The 23,881-nt window shown below is 38.6% G+C and overlaps 2 protein-coding genes across 3 annotated transcripts; both read right to left on the minus strand.

Moving 5' to 3' along the window:
* Positions 1–504: 504 nt before the first annotated feature.
* Positions 505–17,820, minus strand: flvcr2b (FLVCR choline and putative heme transporter 2b). Of its 2 annotated transcripts, XM_079255335.1 has the most exons (11): positions 16,798–17,820; positions 13,642–13,783; positions 9,531–9,671; positions 9,088–9,155; positions 8,577–8,680; positions 7,465–7,575; positions 6,022–6,127; positions 5,581–5,692; positions 4,325–4,380; positions 3,190–3,338; positions 505–962 (listed from the first exon to the last, which is right to left on the minus strand). In XM_079255335.1, exons 1-10 carry the CDS (start codon positions 17,389–17,391, stop codon positions 3,258–3,260), a joined length of 1,515 nt encoding a protein of 504 aa, XP_079111461.1. In that variant the 5' UTR covers positions 17,392–17,820; the 3' UTR covers positions 505–962; positions 3,190–3,257. The 2 variants fall into 2 exon arrangements, with proteins under 2 accessions (XP_079111461.1, XP_079111462.1); XM_079255336.1 differs by lacking the exon at positions 7,465–7,575.
* Positions 17,821–18,975: 1,155 nt separating this feature from the next.
* On the minus strand, positions 18,976–23,249 carry batf (basic leucine zipper transcription factor, ATF-like; the record flags this gene model as incomplete). The annotated part of the gene is made up of 3 exons (XM_079254984.1): positions 18,976–19,179; positions 22,175–22,279; positions 23,187–23,249. 3 exons carry the CDS (start codon positions 23,247–23,249, stop codon positions 18,976–18,978), a joined length of 372 nt encoding a protein of 123 aa, XP_079111110.1.
* Between the last annotated feature and the right edge of the window lie 632 nt (positions 23,250–23,881).

Raw genomic sequence — 23,881 nt, forward strand, 5'->3', positions numbered from 1 at the left:
TAAAATCGGAATAATTCATTTTATTATAGTAGCCCTTTCTCTTTTATTTTTTTCAAATGTTGACTGAACATCATAATTTGTTTGCTGCTTTGTTTGTTCATTTTGGAACAAAGTAACAATAGCCCCTACAAGACCTGCAAATATTTAATCTTTTCATCAACACGTCAAGCATGCCTTCATCCAGTGGCTACAGAGATGCAGCTCCTCAGTGTGCCTATTGCACTTATCTCCAAACATGCCTGATATTGTACTCAGCGCCATCTGTATCCTGATAACAGAATGATAGTGAGGTGCAGATAAGTAATGGGCGTGGTGGGCTTTAACTGAGTTTAACAACACTGGCATTGACTTGAAATGACATACAAAGTGTAGGTGAGAGAGGCGTTAAAATGAAAAAAGGAAAATACAACTCAAAAGTAGTTTTATTTCATGTTAAATAAATAAACATGAAAACTACAGCTCCTGAACATTTTTGTCAAAGTTTCCCTTACTGCAAACGGCCTTAGATTGGAAATAGTCACAATCTTCTACTAAATATATTAACAAAAATAATTTACCTTGTTTTTACATAAACCACTGTCTATGTTTGATCAAACTAGTATCGACTCATCACGGTAGGTTAATTGTAATTTTATATACCTAACTTAGTTGTGTTTTGAAAACACATTTCAAACAAGGCACAATTATTTTTGTTTTTTTTTCTGGCAGATTTAGTGAAATCACTTCATTTAAACACATAAAAACATTCATGATCAATGAATCTTAATCAATTACACAACAATGTACATCCTAACTCTTCTTAGAAGGGATATGGACCTAAAAATCTTCAGATCTTCAGTCTTATAGACTGTTCCAGGAAAGAAATAACAGTGATTTCTGAGGTTCAATGTAAGTATCTAAAACTGGACTTCTTTGATGACAGTAGGCGCATCCATGTTTCCACTCGGGTTTTCAGTAGGTTCCTATCAATTAAAAAAAGGGAAGTTAATTCAATGTTTTTTATGGCCTTGCCTGAAAAATAGGCCACGCAGTGAGCAAATGTCATGATTTACCATGAATAATACATTTTCAACACAAGTGGGTATATTCATTTACATATTCTGAAGAAACACGTCTGAGATAACTTCTTTTACATCACAAAATGAAGCAGGAAAATGAAAAAAAAAAAAAACACTAACAAAACAAAACAATCTTTGCGGGCACTGGTAGACATAAAAAAGGTTGCATCGTCTATTTCTGAAAATGTTGATTTGAATAACAGGATGGCATCAGCTGCAGCCACCTGGGTGTACCATTCTCTACAAATCAGGTAAGAAGCTTCTGATGTTGCTTTCACATTTATATTGATTCTGTTTGACACTGGTGAAAACACAGGGTGGTTCACTCAACTGTATCAAGGTTCAGAGAACACTAAATGGAACTAGATGGACAACCTGGCCAAAAAGAAACTTCTTGCAGAGAGGTGACAATGCCAGACAGTGTTCAACTGAGGCAGTCTGTCATTAATGTTAAAGAAAGAAATCTATAAGTATGACTTGTCCAAAGTTTTTATGTTCCATAAAATCAACAGAATTTGATAAACTCTTACAACCATCGTGGGGTAGTCAGGACTTTTGATGGTAGACTGAGAATTGCTTCAGAGCATGACCTGCTCATAAATGATCATGTTAAAATTCCTCCAACATGTCGTCCAGCAGAAATGATCAACTTTCTTGTTTGCTATTCCTAAACATAACACAGTCTTTTTTTTTTCTTCCTTTGGGTGAAGTACTGCTTCCACAAGGAAAGGTGAGAAGAACATTTTCCACATATCAGCATTTCCACATTAACTTCTCCTGACAATTTAAGAAAGAAAAACAGCACAATACTGAGTCTTAAACTTTGCTGAGGATTACTAAAAAGCAATGATCACTGGGAAAAAGATAGATGGCTTCAGATCAGATGGGTTTCAGAGTGTTTTACCTGGATAATATCATTGCAGTGAATGAATAAAGTTAAAGTCATTACAGTAAAGCACAGAGGTGTGAGTGTGATGATAAGGAGCTGAATGGGTGCAAAATGTGTCAAAGTGATCACATTTACAAAAGATACCGTGGACATCAGCAGATATATCAAATACTGACTGGCGAGGTAACTTTCAGTATGATGATGAAATACACCTTCAAAATTTCAGTTTCTAAAAAGACAAATATTGAAACTATGAACTGGCCAAATATGTTGCCTGACTTGATTTCAACAGAAAGTCTTTTGGGGAATTTTAAAAAGAAAGCCAGTGTGACACAACACATCCATCAGAGAGCAGCTGAACTTAGTTCTTCATGCACTGGAGAGTGTGTTTAGTGATAGAAGATGGAGGAAATGTCCATGGTCCATTGTGGAGGAAAAATGTCATGTAGTCAGTCGAGACAATAAAACTGAAGACACTGCCTTCTACAGGAGGATCTTTAATGTGAAAAACTTTTCTTAGTTTCCAGATTTTACCATTTCCCAGACTCTGTAAAGAAATTTGGACAGATGTACGCAAATGTAAAATGAATCTCTACATTTGCAGTGAGAGCGGGTGAAAAGTCCTGAATCATGAAGAGAAAAACTAACAGAAGAAAAGTACTGCATTTGTTCTAAAACAAATTTAAGGTCATTGCTCTGTTAAAACAGAGATCAAAGTTTTCAGTTTAGCGTAAATATATCAGTTTAATATTTAGGAGTTATTGATTGGTCCCATAATTAGGAACAGAGACCCTGAAGTTTTGTAATTACAATGTAATGTCTTCTGTTATAACCATTGTGTAACTTAGCCTGAGTCAGCCAACTTTCTATACAGTACAGCAAATCCTTCTCTAAAGCAATAAAAGTTAATCATCATGTGTCCTCTGATGGGACATTGTTTATTAAGGGGCAATTTCTTTTTTTTTTTTTTTTTTTGGTTAATAAAAGATATCTGTGGTATAAATTAAGATGGGTTAACTATTATCTAAGGTACGAGAATTTATTTGCTGACCTTAGCGGGATTTCATTAGGCAAGGAGAGTAAAACAGTGCAATAAATCAAAATGTTTATGATTGTGTGAACAGGTGAATGTCAATCATGAGACAGGAAGAGACAGAAGAGGTAGATTTAACAGTGAAGGGTGGGAAGGTGTGCAGCAGGTGATTTGCATCGTGTGTGGTGGTGATTGCTCTGCATTCCTACCTTCGTGCTTCTGTGAGTTGAGCTAAGATTTGAGGAGATTTTTTTTTTTTTAAACAGAAAAGGTTTGATCAGGCTTGAGAAGGAGGAGTCTGTGGCTTGGAGATTAGTGCTGTTGCTCCGTAGTCTTGTCTCGACATCTGTCTCTCCGCCTAAAACAACAGCTACTGATCACTTCTCATTCAGTGATTATAGAGGTGTGAGGCTCCAGCCTGGTGGTGAACTAGCTCTTTTAAGCTCAAAACCAGCTCATCTTTAATGTTGCAGTTAAAGGAATAGTCTCTATGATTTGGGGAAGAAAATTAATTACATTTATTTCTAAAAGTTTCTGCATATATCACCGACTATAATTAAATATTCTAACAAAAAACAGATGCATTCATCTTATAAAAGATAAAACTGTTGTTATGGATGAATTAAGTATATTTACAATGCTATAAAGGAATTTATATAACATTATGTTTGACATTTATAACAGGGTTTACAATCAGTAACTGCACCTCAGAGCTTGGAGCCTCATGCAGAAATGGAAAGAAACCTTTCATGACAGAGAAGGTAAAAAGGAAGGAAAAATCATAACAGCATAAGCAGTACAGAAACTTATTACGGTTCATACTTTTTGCTTAAAAAAAAAAAAAAAAAAAAAAAGATGTTTTCATCTATGTGCCATTTAAATCATTTTGAGGCATCATTTATGTTTACATGATGTCCTTACGTGCACTAAAACATGCCCACAAAAATGTGAGTTAGGCAGAAAGGGCACAGACATGTAGGCAGCCTGAAGATGGCAGTAGGACTAGAGACAATAGGAAACACAGAACTAGTTGTGGAGCAGCAGGAGATGCACATGGGACTTTGACAGCATGTTTTGCATGCAACTTTTGGCAGGTAGACCAACATGACATGGATTTCAAGAAGACATTTTGGCTCATCACAGTTCCCTCAGTTTTTAAGCTCCACCAGTCAGAAATGAGCTATCAAATATTTATACAATCATTATATTTACTGTCAAATGTTAAAATACATTCTTAAATAAATGCAATTGGCACTTAAGCTGTCACTACTATTGTTAATTTACTTTAAATGCATCTTCTACAAACAAGCAAGCATGACATCTTGAACTTGTTTTAATACTTACAGCTGCTTTGGCGAGTAGGTTTGCATTTTGTCTCCGTAAATCAGATTTAATTAAACCTGCAGCAAAAGAGAAAGCCAGACAGACATCAAACCTGTTATTCTAAAGACAAAAACAGAGTTAATATGGTAATAGTGAATAAACCTGAAAGTCATATCCAGTTCATGCTTCCTATGAAGGAAAATCTGTCTGAATGACCATAATGTAGTAATGGGGACTAACCAGTAGGTGGCGCCTATGAATAGCCAAAACACTGGCTTCTTTTTATTACAAACTGTGCAGCATCAAATGTAACTCTAGAGGTAACAATGCAGGGCTAAATCAAGGTCATCTACAATTACATAAACAGTTTTAAAAAGTCATTTCTTAACTAAACAGAAAGCCAACATCAACGTGCAACCTTTGTGACTCTAAATACCAAAGAAAGAAAAAAAAATACTTGTGCAGTTTCATGGAAACTTTATGCAATTCTTCACCACCTTACGAGAAATTCAGTAATAACCGGAAAAACAGGCACTCCAAAAAACTGTCCTATGCCTTCTGAAAATGGCATGACGACCACATTGACTGCCCCATATCTAAACGAGGAAGTTATAAAGACATTGAGTCTGTGTTTGGTAACCTTGTGGTGCAGGGAATGCTCATTTAAAATTCTTGTTTTGTTTGATTTTTTACACAAAGTTTAGCGCCTCAGTGGCTAATGCATTTTTTAAAAGTTAAACATTGCTCATAAAGCTCTCAATTGGCCTTGCAAAAACACTTTAGCAGCTGTGTATTGACTGAGGCGTTCAATCTTACCGTTAATGGCAGAAAGCACATGGCTGCTGTGTGTATAGCTATACCACTTGTTGTACATTTTAAACTCCATACTTGCCATAAACTCTGCTACCCCACATGCTCTATAAAAGCTGTATTTAAGATAATTTGTTGAAATATTTTAGCTATTGTTCACTTTCCTGAGAAAAACTCTCAACCCATCATATAAAAATTTTAAAAAGTGTTTTTTGTCTTTTATAATGATATAAAATAACTTAACAGTGTTTTGTAAACATTCAACAGTTTAACCAGTTCCTCAAAATGCATATGAATTACATCTACAGTCATGAAAAGCAACATTCTCTAAGAGGCGCATGAGTAAATTCATCAGAAAACCACTAGCAGACAATGCATCTGCCTATGTATCTCTGTATGTCTGACTCGAAATCAACAGCTTGGAATGAGTCAAGTCATATTGTTTTCCACACTCAGAAAGGTCATACCTGTCATTATCGTGCCTATTAGAAGAAAGACGCACAAGAAGATGTTTCCCGCCAGCGTGCTGAATTTGTCGATGATCTTACCCTGGCAGATGGTGAATATAATCCCGAATACCTACGTAGAAAGAGTGTGCATAGTTATGGGTGAGGTGGATGTTTGCATGAACATCTTTCTGAAAATGAATCAGTGACTACAGTCTATAAAAGACCACACGCTCCTTCTGGGAATCCTGGAGCATTCAAGTGACTCTACAAGCTGTTACCATTAAATGTCTCAACATTTGAGCAGTCAGTTCATTTAATGTATAAAACCCAGAGCTCCCAGAAAACTGACAGTGATACTAAATCGGTCTTTAAGTATAGAAACTCTATGAAACCAGTTTGTGGTTCTGGGTTACTTTTCCAGTATTGTGTATAATGTCTCTGCAGGTATTCATCTTGTACCTGTGCTGAACAGTTTAGCAGTCCTGAGGAAGTTCCCTCTGACTCTGGGTACGTCAGCTCAACTGCGAATTCGAAGCCTAGAGGCAAGTAGCCTGTCATGAAGAACCTGGACAAACACACACACAGAAACACACAAGCAAATGTGTACATTTAGAATCACAAATTGATTTAATACGGCTTCCTTCTGTTGGACAATAGTTCTTTAAACATCACATCAGGGTTACAGGCTGTAATTTTGTAAGATTATATTTTACACAAGGTGATCCCTCGCAAATGAATAAAACTTTGTACCCACTAAATCTGAATGTTCTGCAGCGAGTCAAGATCACAATCCTTTTTATTGTTTAATGACAGTGATGAATTTACACCTGAATAACAGGTTTTAATGAATGACATTGACTTTTCTGAAACTGTAGGATGTTTTTATTTCAATTAAATGACACCAACTGAAACTCGGGTCAAAGGTTTTTACATGGCGGCGGTAGCAAAACACATCAGAGTGAGTCACCACACAAGCTGCATTTCCAAGCATTTATTTTTAAATTGCCAAAAATTGCTCTTTAATTACAAGAAAGCTGCAGCAAATATGATGTGGCCGTAAGTTGATGGATTTCGTGGCAGAGGTTTGCTAATATTCACTGTGGCACACATGAAAGAAAAGGAAAATGAAGAAAGAAAAGTGAAAGCATTGTAATCAAGTCACATTAATACTGCCTACAGTCTGACCAACATCTGTGCACATTACGTATAACATGTAGGCGCATCTTCACAGAAAAGACAGTCCAATGTGTGTGCACCTTCTGAGTCACTGAGGGCATCCAATAATGTGAACTAAATTTAGATTTTAAAAAAATCTGGTTTTAATTCCCAGCCGAGTTCTAAGAGCATTTATCTACTTTTTTTCTTTTTAATGCAGCTTGCTGCGGTGCCTACACATAATTTAGCTTAGTTTGCTTTAATACAAAGCATGTGATGCCTTGGGAAACAGCAATATAATGGGAGGGTTGTGTGATTCAAATGAAGTTAAGTTACATTATCTAAAAAGATCACAAACAGTTGTGTACTAAATGCATACATCTGTCCTCTTCCCTGAAGGGGAAGCAGCATGTTGTTTATGTGCAGATACTTTATGAAGTCAAAGCTGGAATATAAAGGCTCTAACTCAAAGCTACAAATGCATAACACAAGTGTTTAAATAGTAAATGCTCCACACCCATGTGTTGACTTTTAACTTTAGCTAAAAGCGTGATGGAATGCATTGCTCATTCCCTCATTCACATCTAGAGCGCTATATCAGGGTTCAGTGTGTTCACCCCACAGATGTTGCATGACAGACTAAGAGAGCTGAATGCCTCCTGCTTTGCTTTGCTTACTAAGTAAACAGTTTATCTTGAATTAGATCATTTATTTCAAAAGTAAAGTCAGGAAGAATTAAAGAAATACCCAAGAGCTCCAGAGGTGAAAAAAACTACCCAGAGGTGTCCCAGGTTGAGTGTGGCAGCATAGACAATCATCCCCACCAGTGACATGAAGTAGACAGCGAGAGTAGTCTGTCTGGAAAGGCATATTATCAGGACAGGATCTTTACGTTACAACACATACTGTACTATAGTTATAACATTTCATTGAAAACATTTGTATATTTCAGTTTTAAAATATGAATGTCATTATGTACATTTTTTTCCAGAAAATGTACCATGACATCTTAATATGTTACTGAACATAACAAATGCAAAGACATATGATCACATCATTTGGATTTGGGGAAATTGACCGTTTTACCTTTCATTAAAACTATGAGAATGAATTAACAGTAAGAAAATAGATGAACAAATAGATTGCAAAACACTTGTTAACCTGAAATCAGATTAATTTAGCTGACTGACCTATTTTAATTTTGCATTTGGAAGCTTTAAAGTTAAACTTGAAAACACTGAAGGCTACATTGAACTCTATAGATTCGGTGCCGGTACCCAGCAAACAGAGAAGTCACTGAACTCTTCTTTAAAAATCCTCAACTGAAGCTGAAGTTCAATGCATTCAAAACAATGAATGACAATGATGGCCTATTTTAATAACAGGTGTCCGCTGTCTGTTTTTGCAGTTAGTAAAACCACACTAACAACAGAAAAGGTTGTCTGGTAGGATGATCACCAGAGGATTGAAGAGCCTTTTCATTATTCTATTTGCGGCACAAAACTCATAACTACAGCACCAAGAGAGACGCTGGTTAAGTTTAAAGCCTGAGAGCCCACGAGGCCGGAGCGAAAGATCAGAGAGGTCAGAGTTTTAAAAGCATGCTGCACCTGGATAAACAGCAACAGGCCAAACTTTGCAGGCCACTGGCACCAATCAATGGGAGGTGAATAACAAGACAAACAGAAAAAGAACAGATGCTGCATTGTGACCAATAAGACGCGCAAAAGAACACAGAACCAGAAACTTTGTTTTCTTAGTTGCATTCTACGAGTTTGACATTGTCTCTTTCTCTGCACATCTTTTAAACAAACACAGTAAATCCTGTCGCGTGTTTCCTGTTCAGATCACTGACTTACTTGTAAGTTTTAGTTCTGTCAAGCCAAACTCCACAGATAAGGGAGCCAACCATTCCCGCAATGACGATGGTGAGGCCAATCCTGCCAGCATTCACCTCTTCTCCCTGCAAAGTCAAAGAACACCAGACAGAACGAGAGGAGGTGACCTTATGACCTCACATGCCGAGGACAGACAAAATCTCAGGACTCCTCATTTACAGCATGGTAATATTGCTGGTTTGAGCCTCGACTGAGGAGACGATTGTGTCCCCGATCTGTGTAAAGTCTGCATGCTCTCCCTGCGTATGCGTGGCTTCTCTCTGGATACTCTGGCTTCCTCCCACAGTCCAAAGACATGCATGTTGGGCAAATTGGTCACCTAAAGCAGTAAGTATGCCATTGTCCTGTTTAATGTCTATGCCATGGATCATAAATGAAGAAACTGAGTTGGAAAGGTGCATAATAATAATAAGAATGGCTTAGCAGAGAACTGTGCACAACAGATATTATTTCAGGTAAATCCTGGGCTTACAGGGTAATGTTCGATGATCATGCGGTTCAGCAGGGTCCCAACAGCATAGAAGCAGCCAACGTTCAGACCTGTCAGAGAACAAACGCTTTCAAACATCCACAGACAGAAAAGCACGTCACAAAAACATCTTTGCTGTAAAAATCCCAGTAAATCTATAAACAGATAAGTAATTAATTAACAGAATAAATAAAGTGAAATGCAGCAGAGATGACGAATAATGCAAAAACAGTTTACAGAATAGTTAATATAATATTTTACTTCACATTATCAGCAAAAATGGCAGTGTAACAGGAGAGTGAAGGACGACAGTGAAACTGAGCTGTAGTCTGTTTTAAAGGAATTTATAAACTGTTTTGATTGAATCTACCTTTAATTATAGCTCTCATTCATCATAATGATTAATTAATAGCAGATTAATACAAGGATGAAAAGTCATGGCCAACCATAAGTGATGATGAGGAGGATGAAGGGCTTGTTACGGAGCAGCCTAAGGATGGATGCTGTGTAGGAGTACTGCTCCGGTGGAATGCTGCGAGCTGTGGCCTGGGCCTGAGTCGGAGGGAGGTTCGGACGCTCCTGGAAAACTGAAGCATATGGCAACAATAAACCCTAAACATCAAAACAGCAAAACAAATAAAATTTAATGCCTCTCTATCTCTCGTTTCACAAGTAAACAAGCCTGCAGACTTTCTTCAAGAAAAGGCTATCAAGCACATGTAGCGCAGTGAAAATGCCTCATTCCACTTGTAACTTGTTGCAGTGAATCTCAGGCAAAATTCTTCCCTGAGGACTGTCAGTATCTGAGAGACCTGTTTCAGTCTTTCCTGGGTGGAGGCATGTGCCCTTGGGCCTCATGGAGAAACACAGATGTTTCTTTTTTATTTTCCTTTGGGCGGAGCACACTCTCCTCGAGCAGATCCGACCTGAAGGTCTGTATATGTTAAATAGCAGCAACTGACACCGAGAAACTAACTACGTACTGACACAGCTGCTCAAACAGTGCAGGCAAAATCATTTGCATCATTACATGACCGCATCTGCCTCTTTTGATAGTGTTGTTCTACAAGTGAGTAAAGCTAACAACCTTTAAGAGCGCTCCGACTGATCATTAAAACTGCTCATTTATCCACATGTCACTGCAACAGACTGTCTCTGAGGTTAACGGCGTCTTTCAACTAAACGTTGCAGCCAAGCTTGCTCTGTCACTTTTCTCTACATAATTTCTGCTAATCTTTCGAGCCTGGGACTTTGTCTGCCCTGCTGACTCAGAGGCTTGCAGGGCTACAGATGGCCCTGCCAGCAGGACAACCCTCACACATGGCATCTTGCATGCACGCGTGAGAGCTTGCTATGTGTATGAGTGTATATGTGTCATATCATGAAACTACTGCAGCCAACTGGCGTTAATTGTCTCGCTGAATTAATCAAGGGCAGCTTATGTCACATTTACTGCTTTATACCAAATACTTTAAAAAAAAAAAAAGGAGGGATGTATTTATATCCTCCACAGAAACAGAACATCTAGCTGCTCAGCTACTATGAAAAACTAGTAAATCTTGCTATTTGCTAACGTTTCTTCAGGCTGGTATAGTAAGAGTTGTTTGCTCCTTGTTCTGTTTCACCAATTCTTCCTGCAAGACGGTTTTAATTATCCAAGAATCCACGGCTGCCCTGTTTACAATGCTGTTTTTAAGAACACCCAGACATTTTTAATGACGTCTGCAGTAGGTTTGGTACTGCGAAGGCCTTCGTCTCCCAACGCTTGCAGTTCTCCACTCTGAGTTTTTGGATATTTAACTTTAAGATCATTACCCTTCAGTAGAATAAATCATTACTTTCTCTGAATCCTTTATACATGCAATACTTTAAACATTCTGGGATTAGACTAAATCTATTCCTTACTTACCTTGAGGAAGTTTTCAAGGTTTCCAGTCAGCTTTCAAACCTCAACTTTACTGATCCTCTTCGCTGCTATTTCTTATCAACATAAGCAGATTCCTGCTCATGTTAAGTCCTGTTCATACTTTCCCATCTGACTACAACTCTGGTCTACTTTGTGAGCACCATTGGCTTTATCGCAGCTTTGAGAAAAAATAACGCATTAACCCAAAGGCCTAAAAACACAATTATAGTTTGAGAACTTAAATCTATTTTGAAATGTAGATTTGTTCTTAAAACTTCATTAATTCATCTTAGTGTTACACAAACCTTAGATTACCACCGTAGTTATAAACACAGACATCATAATGGTATTTCTATTCATCTTACTCTCCATAACATGCAGATCTGTGAGAGTAAAAACAATGTTTAACTGAGGCAGATGGCCGCGGACAGAAGAAGTTTTCAGAATTAAAATCGAAACTATACCAGTCAGCAAGTCAGATTTAAAACATACATTGTTCAATCGGTCACATGAGCCACAAAAAAATGGGCTGCAGTTTGCATTTCAGCACAGCACATTAACAACAGAAGACTATATTCACAACACTAACTGACAATATAGCCAGTGTAAATGATGGGCATGGTACAACATGGAAATGACCCTTACAAGCATCCTTTTGTGTTCAGGAATGCAGAATGCTTACGGGCGCAGCCCCCACCCATCGTCTGCCTAGACATAAAAACAGCATTCCCATCAAACTTGTTTTTTTGGTCTGTCAGTCAGAGTTCCTACCATCTTATCCTCTCCCTAAACAAAAAAGCTATGAGTGTAGTTTTCTTTATAAGTCTATAAAGAATAGATGAGCTGTTTGCAAGGTGCTAAACGCGAAGAAAGTGAAGAAAAAAAACGCGGTGTGTGCCAATATAAAGACGACAACAGCTAAGCATTTTTCCAAACAAGTCATGTGTTGTCATCCCACTTCCTTCCTAACACAATGTGCTGAGCCCTTTCGTGGCCACAGGTTCTCCATTCTGGATGCATCTACAACTAAAAGAGATGCGACAACTTAATAACGGTGACATCAGTGCAGGAAAGCACTCAGACACACATGGGAGGGGATATTTTTCATCACTTGTTTTGTACTGCAACAGCATGTTTTTGTGAATCTCCCTGGTGTGGACATGCAAGTCATCCGTTTTTCTTCTCCACTGAATGATGCTTTTAGTCAGTGTAAAGTAAAACCCAACAGTGAATCAGGATTTCCCACCGGCATGAGTGAGAAACGACCGAAACAATACATGTCAGTAAGAGGAGAAGTAAAAGAAGGGGACTGCAGTGATGATAACACTGTGTTCTTGTTTACTTAACTGCTTCAGTTATCACTTACTTATTACTTATTACTTACTGTTGCATCCATTGTCAAACGTTCATAGTTACACTGCACAGTCTAATCTAATTTACATGGACTGAAAAACTGATAAGGCTGCAAAACCAAACATACTATTCATGGTGGTGACCAGCCGTAAACCAGAGAGTTTAGGTTTTATCTGAGCTATCTGCTGTCACTCATAACAACACACTGATGAAGGATGAGACCAGTCCCATGTCCCATTGCAGAAATGACCATTCAGGATTGTTTTTATATATAAAGACTTAACTTTGGCATTTCCAACAGCAGTGTGTCACAATTCACTAAAATTTTCTATTGATCAATGTAAATGTGTTTCTAGGCTGTTTAGCAACAGTAGGTAAAATAAGATCTCTAAGCTGCAATGCCACCAACTAAAAGCCTACATGGCACTGTAATATGAGAACATGTAGAAGGAGGAAAAGATTTTTACAGCTTCTGTACAAAGCATCTTAGCAGCACCTAGCAGGAGGATAGAACCAGCTACTCTTCAGATTAGGCAGCACAAATGCATTTTCAGCTGGTCCTGCTACTCATTTCTGAGTGGCTTTCTATTTTGCAATGACTGACATGGTTTAAAACAATTTAGTACAATACATATAAAGTGATGAAAACGTGATAAATTGCTTCATATATGCAAAAAAGTTCATTTTTAGTTTAGTGTCACACACTAGTGTATAATCATTGTGTTTCCATTTTTTACTCTTATATGTAGAAACATTGTGTCACTACTGCTCACCTATGTTAGTTTCTGGCAGAGAACTGCAAGATTGTAATATCAGTGCTTCATGAAGACATATGTTGTCATACAAGCAGTTTCTGGCCTGACTTAAGACGAGTGGCGTGACCTGATAAGGACCATTTGATAACGCGAACAATCAGTTGGCTAGGACATGAGGGCATGTCCCGGGGTGGTCATACGTTGAAATCCTTCTAGTTATATATAAATACTGTTTTTATTTTACGGAAAACCACAATCTTTTTACTTAACTTCATAAAATATGGAGAGTAAAAGACAAAACACCAGATGTGACCCAGATGTGTGAAGTCTTTTATAAGACTTTGTGGACAAAAACATAATTATATTATATTATACTATAATTATAATCTATAATTATCTGGAGTATCACAAACCAAAACATTCCAGTCTTGGCTTGAAAAAATTTCAGTGTTAGTGCACCAAACAAGTCCCATCTACACAGCTCCAAACAACAAAGTCACTAATTCTTTTGTGGATTGACAGAACCATCTACATGCATCTTACCAAAGACAACAAGAAGGAAGAGAAACGTTGCCACTCCTGCTGTTATGTAGAACATAACTTTGATGTGGTGAGCCAGCTCCTCCTTGTCATCCACATTAGGCACCAGGATAGGAGGCACGAGGAACCCAATGGCAATCCCCAGCTGTATGAAAACAGACACGGTGAACTCGGTATGAAGAAAAAATGGTTCAGAGAAGAAGAACATGATTAGAGGAAAATTATCCTAAATTTTAACTGTGAAACAGACTAAGCAAGTACAATAGGAAAGTGTCAACAAATAGTTCACACAATTTTCTCTGGACTCCTGACACCAAGATATTAAAAGTCCTGTGTGACTGGCGTCCAGAGCAGCTCTGCATAAACAACAGATAGCAGACACAACCTTGCTGTGCAGACCCCACTGCAGCAGGAAATTCTCTATTCTTATTTCTTAAACTGATATTTCAGACTAACCTGGTTTCCCAGAACTCCTATGGAACAAGCTGTCGAAACCTCCTTCTCTCCAAACCACACTGAGGCGAGGTAAGAAGGAATGCCAAGGATAAACACTGTGGCTACTGAGCACACAAACTGGCCGAAAAAGGTGACTGGGAACATGTCAGGACTGGCACTGCCAATTTTTATCCAGGCACCGATGCAGTTAAAGGCTGACCCAACGAGGACAACATCCCGGATACCTCTGTTGTCCAGGAGCCAGAGCACAGGCAGAATCAGGGGGATGTACGTGAGCAGGTAGATCATGGAGAGCCAGTCAATAGCCAGAGAGTCAATGTTGTAAAAATGGATGAATATGTTACTAATAATGCCGTACTGGAGCCACATGAAGGCGTTGCTGGCGGAGACAGCGCAGAAGAGAAACAGCATGCTCCAGCGACGATGGTAAAGCTTGGTTTCAACTTTTGAAACGGCCTCTGCCTGGTCACCTGGAGTCTCAATGTCTAATTGAGACCCAAATGAGAGGGCCCTGCCTAAAGGCCCCGGACTCCACTGCAGAGAAGCAAAGCCTGGAGTGAGGTTCTTTGCAGCCTTGTATCGTGGCCATTCCTCTCCACTGAATTCAGAATTTGCACGGTTTCCTTTCAAAGTATTGTTTTGTTGCATTTCAACTGTCCTGAAATGGGCCCCTGCCTGGAACGAGCGCCGTGAGAGGTCTTAGGATTCCAAAGCTTGTGTCCCAACAGCGTGCTGTCCACTGCCCACACTGCTCGGGGTGAAAAGATGCGAGTTGAGTGAGCGCATCTGAACTTTCTTGTGTCCCCAGCCCCTAATCTACTCACTGCATGTGATGGCACTGAGCCTCTTCACTGCATGTCCGCATATTCATTACCTTCAGTTCCATCATGTGACGGTAATATAGGAAATCTATGATTTCTGCTGAAACCACTCCTTCTAACTTAGCAGAATTCCCACACAGCATTTTAACAGAAAACCCAATCAATATGAGATAATTCTCAGTAGAACTTTAATCTCTCCAGGAAATGTTCACTCATTTGAATGAAAAGGTTAATATTTCTAAGTTTTTGTTATTGTTCACATAATCCTGTGAAGAATAACCATTTTGTGTACAAGCTGTCTGTGGTCTTTATCCTGAGTTTCACTCACAAACACCTCTTTTGATGCTGTTGAAAATGCAGAATACTCTGCACTGCATCTGTTTAAGTGTCTACAACTGTCTGATCATATCTGTTTCATGAAACCCAGCTCATATGCTTGCTTACTACATTTCCAGCACAGCATGATAAATTTTCTGTGGCATTTACTGTTGTGACTCAAGTGTTGCTTGTTGAGCTACTTTAAGTTCAGTTCTGGCTTTGTGTACTTAACAAGGGTTTTTTTCACTCTTTGTACAGTTTGCACTCTTGTCTGTTATTTATTTGGCTGTTAAAGCTCATTTTAAAATGACCTTCTTCAGCTAATTTACTGACAACAGGCCTTTTTTATCCTGTTTTTGTCAGCAAATACATTTTTGCAAGTTTTAAAATGTGAGAACTAATAATTGCTGTTTATGCAAGTTTTCGTGTTATATCTTTAAAAATGGGTTGCAACTTGTGGTCACATTCAAAGTGTCTGACAGAAATAACTTTTTTGTTTTTTAAGTATCTACAACTGAGAAATGAATGTCTCTTTAGCACAATTGCTTAATATAATACCCCCCATGTGTGTAATGTGACAAAATACATTCCGGGTTTGTTGGATTTTCTGTTCTATATTATATTACTGTCTATTCTGATTGCAATTTAAAAAAAAAAAAAAGAAGCACAAATCTATTTGTCATTTAAATATCACATTATCTTAAAAACAGGCTAAACTCAATCTGCAGTCCCTGCCAGGTTGAATCCAGAGATACAAAGTCACATAAATAAACACTGATATTAAAATGATCAATTGTAATGTACATTTGGAATTCATGTCCACTCAAAAATATGTTTGTTTGTTTGTTTGAGGTGTTCCCCAAGCCAGAACCTATGGACCAGCAGCTTTACTTCCTCTTGGCACCCACTGCTTGAAGACTAATGATTTCAATATAGCTTTAACTTAATGACATGTTCTATAGTTATGACGTGGGCCAGAGATAAGATAAGACAATGTAGTAAACTAACTTTTGAAAGACAGATTATTTTTCCACAAATGCAGTTTTGTCTATTCACTTTTTTTTTTCTTCCTGTCACATGTTGATGAGATCAGTTTAATTGCATAGCCTATGAATTAATTTGAGTGCTATATTTACAAACGATATAATAATAAAAGAGCTGTGTCTTATTCACTCATGACATTTGATGTGCATGAAGGTATATATATATATATATATATATATATATATATATATATATATATATATATATATATATATATATATATATATATATATATATATATGATAGAGACAGACATATGTTGTAAATGTATTTTCCCTGACATGTTGGTAATTATGTAGGCTATTTCTGCCATTTATTCTCTTACATCTCCATCCAGCGATGGGGTTGGGCGCTTGGGTGAACTGAAGCCGTGCGTAATTACGCAAACGTGCCAAATGAACAGGGCTTTGACTACTGATCTGCGGAGTAATAAGACTAAATCATAAACCAAGTAGGTGAAGAGTTAATATGTCCAGCTTATTAATAAATGACAAGTTTGCATCACCTGACTCCACATTACCTGATTCCCAAAGACTCCGATAGAGCAGGCGGTGGACACTTCATCTGAGCCAAACCACACTGAGGCGATTCTTGACGGCATCCCGAGAATGAACACCTGTGCGAACGAGCAGCAGAACTGTCCCAGAAAGGTGACGGGGAAAAGGTTGGGTTGGACGCTGGCCACCTTGACCCACGTCCCGGCGCAGTTAAGCGCCGTGGCCACGAGCGCAATGACCCGGAGCCCCTTTTTGTCCAGCAGCCAGGTCACCGGGAAGATAAATGGAATGTAAGTCAGCATGTAAATCATGGACATCCAGTCTATGGTGAAGGCTTCCACGTCGTAGAACTTCATAAAAATATTGCTGATTATTCCGTACTGGATCCATTGGTAGGAGTTGCACAATGAATAGGAGCTGAATAGGAGAACAATCATCCAGCGCCGCTTGTACAGACGGGTGGGAAGCGGCGATTCGTGAACGTCCTGCGGCGTTTGATCACCAGACAGATTCGCCCCGTCACCCGCTTCCACTTTCACATGGTTCTCTAAGTCAGCTTTACTGTCCTCCTCGGTCAGTTTCGAGTCTTCCGGCGTTTGTTTTTCAGTCATATTCATCAAGTGTTCATGTAGCCACTCATGGAGTTCGGTTTCACCTTCAACCTACTGTCACTGTAAACTTATCAATGTTATCATGCAGCGCTTCCCAAAAATGGCTCGTAAAGCGGATCTACAGCTTCGTGTGGTCAGCAAAATGAAGGAGTAGCCTACAATAGATGAGTTGTTGTGTGAAACCCTTTTAATCTGAGGCAGTGAGTGAAGTTAAAAAGAAAAGAAGAACTTGCAGTCTGTGCGGCTCTCTCGGCTCCATTAATAAATTTCCTCCACGGGTTGAAGTTACTTCAGGAGATGAACTTACTCTCGAGGCATTAATAAGTTATAATTTTTTTTTTTTTTTTTTTTACAATAATAAGTGATTGAATGGATAAATTCAGTTACTTAAGCCGATTTTCCCGTGTGTTAACACGTGTTGGGGAGCCTGCGGTGACCCTCCACCCGGACCTAAAACCGCCGCTTTGAGCTCTTCGAAAAAGTCGGTTAAACTCGGCAACAAGGGCGGAGTTTCATCAACACTGCGTCGGAGAATCCGAACAGCTTGTAACCAGGAAATACATTAAATACATACCTTTTAAAACCTCCCCAGTTTATCGAAGTTGCTACCAGATGTAGACCTATTATTAGCCAGTCAGTAATTAAAGATATTAAATATAAGGACTTCGTGACATTTATCGTACTTCCTGAATTTAAAAGAAAAAAAGTACAGATAAAAGATTATTTTTTCTCAGAATGCCATAAATTTAATTCAAGCAAGATGTTACACAAAGGCCTCAGCTGTGTTCAAAGACTTAAATTAACTCATATCCACAAGGAACAGGTTATATATGCTTTATAATATAAGCTACTCTAAATCATTTATTCACACTGGTAAACAGCGCCATCTGTAGGGTCTCTCATTAGAGAAATAAAACATCTGTCAAATGTCCTTTTTATCAGCACCTGGGCAGACTTCGCACACCCTGTTCTGACAAAGAAAAGCCTCTAAGGATGATAAGAATAACAACGCCCTGGAGGTCCCAGATGGCCCTCCAATAGGCGTGACATTTAATAAATACATTTGCTGGCTATTTGACACATACATGAGTCAAGACCTGTTGAATGCCCACTTGCCCACTTTTGGTACCATTTTAGGATCAAGACTTTACATTCTCTTTGTCCACAATCAAGTCTGTCAAAAATTGAATACAGTAAAATACATGAAGAACAGGAGCAACACAAAACATGACGGGATGACAAAGGTTTTCTTCATGACGCTAAAAATAAGCCATTTACAAAAATATTGCCTGAGTCACCGGAAGGTACACTATGGTGGGTTACTTTTTCCCATGTAAACATGGACTGGTTTATAATTCTACTCATCAAGCCATTTAACTTCACAGACAGATACACAATCAGAAAAGCAAAGAGATGAGCAGAAGCTAAATAAATAGTTTTGAACACTGCATGTTAAAGTCTGGTTCCATACTCTCGTTGTTTGACGGACATGTTGGCCTGTCATTAACTAATAAAGACACATCTCCAGTCAATCTCTCTCCGTTGAGGTCAGTCATCAGTTTCACAGCATATCCTCAGTAGTCAAGCTGGTCAGTGCTGGTAGTGTGGTACAGAGATGTGCTGGTGGTAGCTGCTGTGATGAGGAGGGTAGAGGAGGTCAGAGGTCTGAGGAGCCAGGCCGGTGCAAAGAGGTTCATGGCTGCTCAGCACAGATGACAGGTACTTGGCCTCCTCTGTCAGCTGCTTTACCTCCTTCCTTAGGGCAGCATTTTCCTTTTCCAGGTTCTCACTCTCCTGGAAAAAAAAAAAAAAACAGGGGCAGGATATTAGAGTTGATTAGGGCAATAAAAACTTGCTTTATTATGTGTCTGAGCAGGACTGGATGTACCTTTAAACTGCAACCAATGAATATTTTGATGAGGAATCAGTATGCTAAATATTTTCTCACTGATTGTTGCATTTGTAAAAGAAAAAATCTGTGAATAGTGAAAAGGGCTTGTAAACTTTCATCAAGCCTATTGCTACTTCTCTGTGCACTCAGACAGTGTCAATTGCACTTAAATAAATTCTTTATTCAGAAACTTGGTCAACTGTCTCATTCAAACTCTGCAAATATGGAATAAAATACAGTTATTGACACAGAGGGAAACACAAGAGTCAGCATGATAACTGTTCTCAGGTACATCACTGTGTGAAAATGTCCATCTTCTGATAAGTTTGTCATCTTAAATCACCCACTAACAGACAATTTTCATATTTGTAATTTTTGTTTCCCCCACCTTTTTGACTGATACTTTAATGATTCAGACTTTTTCCTTTAACTATTGGTCATGCATCAATTTCTCCCACTAGAGTGCAGCAAATGATTGGTTTAGGTGAATAGCTCAATTTGGATTCTGTTTATTACAAAATACAATACAAATTAGTCTAGTTTTTAATAATTTCAGCTGTTGTTTTTAGCTTGATTTTGTCAAAAGAATGTCACCATGCTAATGTCATCTGTTACCATGGTTATTGTAATCTTGCTAAACATCAGTATGCTAGCTTTGCAGCTGCTAGCAGTTTCTACGTTGTTGTAGATAGCTGACTTCAATCAGACTATCACTAAGCAAAAGTTTTTTTTTTTCAGCATGCATTAACTCAGACCTATTTCTGTATTTTCTTTTCCTTCGTAGAGCCTGGTTTTAGACAGTTTTTTCAAAATTAAAGACCCTACTCTAAACCTCTAAATACAGAAACAGAGTAAATAACCTTCAGTATGTCTTTAAAATGTTACAAGATTGAGGTTGCATCTCTGCTTGATAATTCAACACTAAGTAGTTTATTTTGAAGCCAGTTTCTGCAAAAGCTACTTGGAAAACAATTGTGCAAGGAAAATATTTTTGAAATATTGCTCATTATTTGAGTTTCATTTAATTTCATTTCATTATCTGAACCGCTTAATCCGATCAAGGGTCGCGGGAGTTGGAGTCTATCCCAGCAGCCTTTGGGCGAGAGGCGGGGTACACCCTGGACTGGTCACCAGTCCATCACAGGGCCACACAGAGGAACAAACAACAATTTATTATGTGAATGTTAAATTATATCTGAAATATTTTTTTTAAAAAAAATCTTTTTAACGAGTTGCTTGAATATATTTAAACACTCTTAAAGATACATAGTTTTGGAGGGTCCTTGGAATGGCTAATAAAAAAATACCCAATCTTTCTATGTTGGTATGAAAAAAGATTCTTGTTTCTTTGGAGTTTGCTTTAGCTATGTAGCTAATATTGAAAAACATTGCAAAAGTGTAAAATAGACTTAAACAGTCTGCAGCACACCTCCAATAACGCAGAGGTCTGAAAAGCTGCCATTGAAACAGTTTGAGTGCTACATCTTTCAATCCAGCCAGGGTGTCTTTCTTATTGATGTCCAAGTTTGAGATACTATAAGCTAAATGGATGTCAGTATCTGGCACTTTATTTTGTATTTGCGTGAGAATAATGGAGCTAAAATCTTACACTTGGTTACTGAAAAGGTCATCTCACCATGACCAAAGCTTGTAGGGCCTTACTGTCACACAACCCTTGGGCAAACCCCTTGTATTTGCGTCACTTAGCCAAATACAGCCCACTGCTATCAGCTCTTTACAAGAAGTGACTGCCTTTTTCTCCCCTTCTGCCCACGACATACAACATTCAAGCTCATTTACTCAGAAGAAAATACTACTGAAGAAACAGGAAATAAGCCACAGTGTCACAGCGAGGGAAAATTCACCTTCCTGTTTATCTAGTGAAACGATGACAGCAAAACCACAGATCATGCACTGTGATCCCCTGGTGTTCTGTATGAATGTGGCATGGTTTAAAAAGGCTGAAAAATGGTGAAAAATTCACCATTTTTATGTGGAAATACTCACACATTCGAGTCTGTTACACAGGATCTACTACAGCCTATGATGTGGCTTCTTTGAAGGTCATAATCGGTTCAGTTTATCTGATAGCGTTCACAGAAACATGCTCTGAAAATGGCACGGTGACAGAGTACAGTTCAACATATCTTCTTGTTTTAAAAAAATAATGTCAGACAGAAAGTAGACACTTGAAAAAAGCAGATAAGTTCTTGAAAACCCAGAAGTGTCTTGTCTGTAAAACCGCTGCATACAGAATAAACAAAAAACACTCAACTCTGTAAATCAATCTGAAATGACAGAGATGCCAGGCATTACATACAAAGCTGCAGCATCAAATAAAGCTGAAGATGAACAAAGAAGAGGGCCTGTACACACGCTGTCATCAAACTCAACAGCACTGCAGTCTCTGGCGCTGGATTCTGCTGCAAAAGGGAGTGATTGCCCACACGTGCTAATTTATTCCTTAATCTTCTGAAAACACAGAGAGCGACATCTAAGTGTGCAGCCCAACAGAAGCCATGACACATCGCCACATGGTAGCAGGTAGCATTTTGTAAATATAGTGCAAACCCATTCTCAGAGACTTTAAATGCTGCTTGTAAGTTCATGTTCATATGTTGGGACTTCACACTCTATCACATCAGTGCCATTTGGTCATTATTCAAAGTTGTGATGCCAACTCTGACATGTCCTCCAAATAAGTGCTATTCCATAATTTGCAAGGATGCATTTATTTGCAAACCTTCTGTTTGTGAAAGATGATCTGTAGTAAGTTTTTCTTCACATCTTTTTCCTTTTCTTTTTTTTTTTTTTGTTTTTTAACCACCGCCTTTAAAGTTGTATCTGCATAACTTTTGGTGTGAGTGTGATGTTTGTGGTGATAAATGATGTTCTTACCAAGTGAAGGCTGTCAGCTTTCTGGGTTTGTCTCATCCTGCTCTTCTGTGCAGCAATGCGGTTCTTCTCCCTCCTCATCACCTTCTTCACATCATCTGATGAGCTCTAGCAAAACACAAAAAATATTAACCGATGCCTCCGGTGAATTGATGCAAAAGACATCATGGGATTTTCTGCACCTTAAAAGATACATATGTGAGAAGCTGGGTGATTGGATATAACACCAAGTCTGTGTCATCTGGCTCTTACTAGTGGCTTTATACGTCAAAATGGAAGTGTTATCAGTTTTAGTGGCAGTTTGACAGAAGACTTGCACCTAATGTGAAGGACAGAGTATAGGGGAGTGTCTGAGTCATCGGTTAGGTGTAACGCACACCCTGTTTCATGTCCTGAACGTTTGATTTTCTTGGTATCATATTAACTAATCCATTTCAAAATGCTGAATCAGTTGTAGATCAGAGCTCTTAAAAGTTATTTATTTAACATATTTCTGCATCTTCTGTTGATGCATCAATGGAAACTACCAAGCCACCAGTTGCTCCTAAAAGCTCACAGCCTGTATCACATATATAATGTATCCCCTGAGTCGTTGAGTTCCAGAGCATGCTTCAGGCTTAAACAACTGAAAGCAGTAAACTCGGAGGATGATATACCACCGCATGATGTCTGTTCCTGACAGCTCACAAATCTTTCACAGTTTGAGGACTTGCAGAAACAATGGAACCCCACAACTTGGGCAAGCGTTTCATTTTGTAATTCACAAGAGCCTACACTCAAAGCGAGTCATGCCTCCAGCCCATGTGTGCGTGTGAAACACTGAGAAACTGTGAAGAGTGCCAACAGAGACAGGACGGGTGATGGCTATGTTGCTGCCCACAAAGTGTGTATAAGACTGAGCATCCAGTGAAAGATTCCACAGGCAGATGTTACATTGTATTAGATGCTCCTTATTTCCTCAATGACAACTAAACAGGTTACGCTCTCATTAAAAGAAATAAATGTGAACACTCACCGGTCTGCTTCCAGGTGATGGGGACTTGTAGCTTGTGTCATTACTGTCAGAGCCCTGAGCCATAGCCAACCGCAGCAACTGAAACCTTGTGTCCTTGTCCACTTCTGCTATGTGTTTTCGACTGTGTAGATGTGTGTGCCTGTGTGAGAGAGAAAGTCTATGTCGCAGCACGAGCACTAAAAGCAACTTGGCTAACCACTTAATGAGTAATGAGTCTCTTTCTTCCCTCTTTTCTGTCCCTTTCTGACACTCCTCCTTCTCTTTCACCCTCTCTTGCCCATGCTCTCTTCCTTTCTCTCTCTCTATTTCTCTTTCTCTCTCACTCCCTCTCTCTCTGACACACACACACACACACATAGTGTGAGACTAGCTGTCTGCCTGAGTAGCTGTATCTGATGTGGCTTCTGGTAAAATCTGGGTAGGTTACATTAGACTGGAAATCACATGTCTGGCGGAAATTTAAAGCATATCAGATAATCATGTAAACTCCAGAAAAATAACACAATGGGTTAAATTCAGATTCTGACTAGATACCATGGGCATTTAATACCTCACATAATCTTTTGAACAATGTATTTCCCCACTTTTGAAAACCCTCTATAAACATCCACGTGATAAAGGTTTCTTAACTAAAACTAATTCAGAGAAAACAACGTTCAAGTAGCAGCAACCCTTTTTTTATGTGCATATATATA

This window comes from Telmatherina bonti (genome assembly GCF_933228915.1).
Source record: "Telmatherina bonti genome assembly, chromosome: 16".
Classification (NCBI taxonomy): domain Eukaryota; kingdom Metazoa; phylum Chordata; class Actinopteri; order Atheriniformes; family Telmatherinidae; genus Telmatherina; species Telmatherina bonti.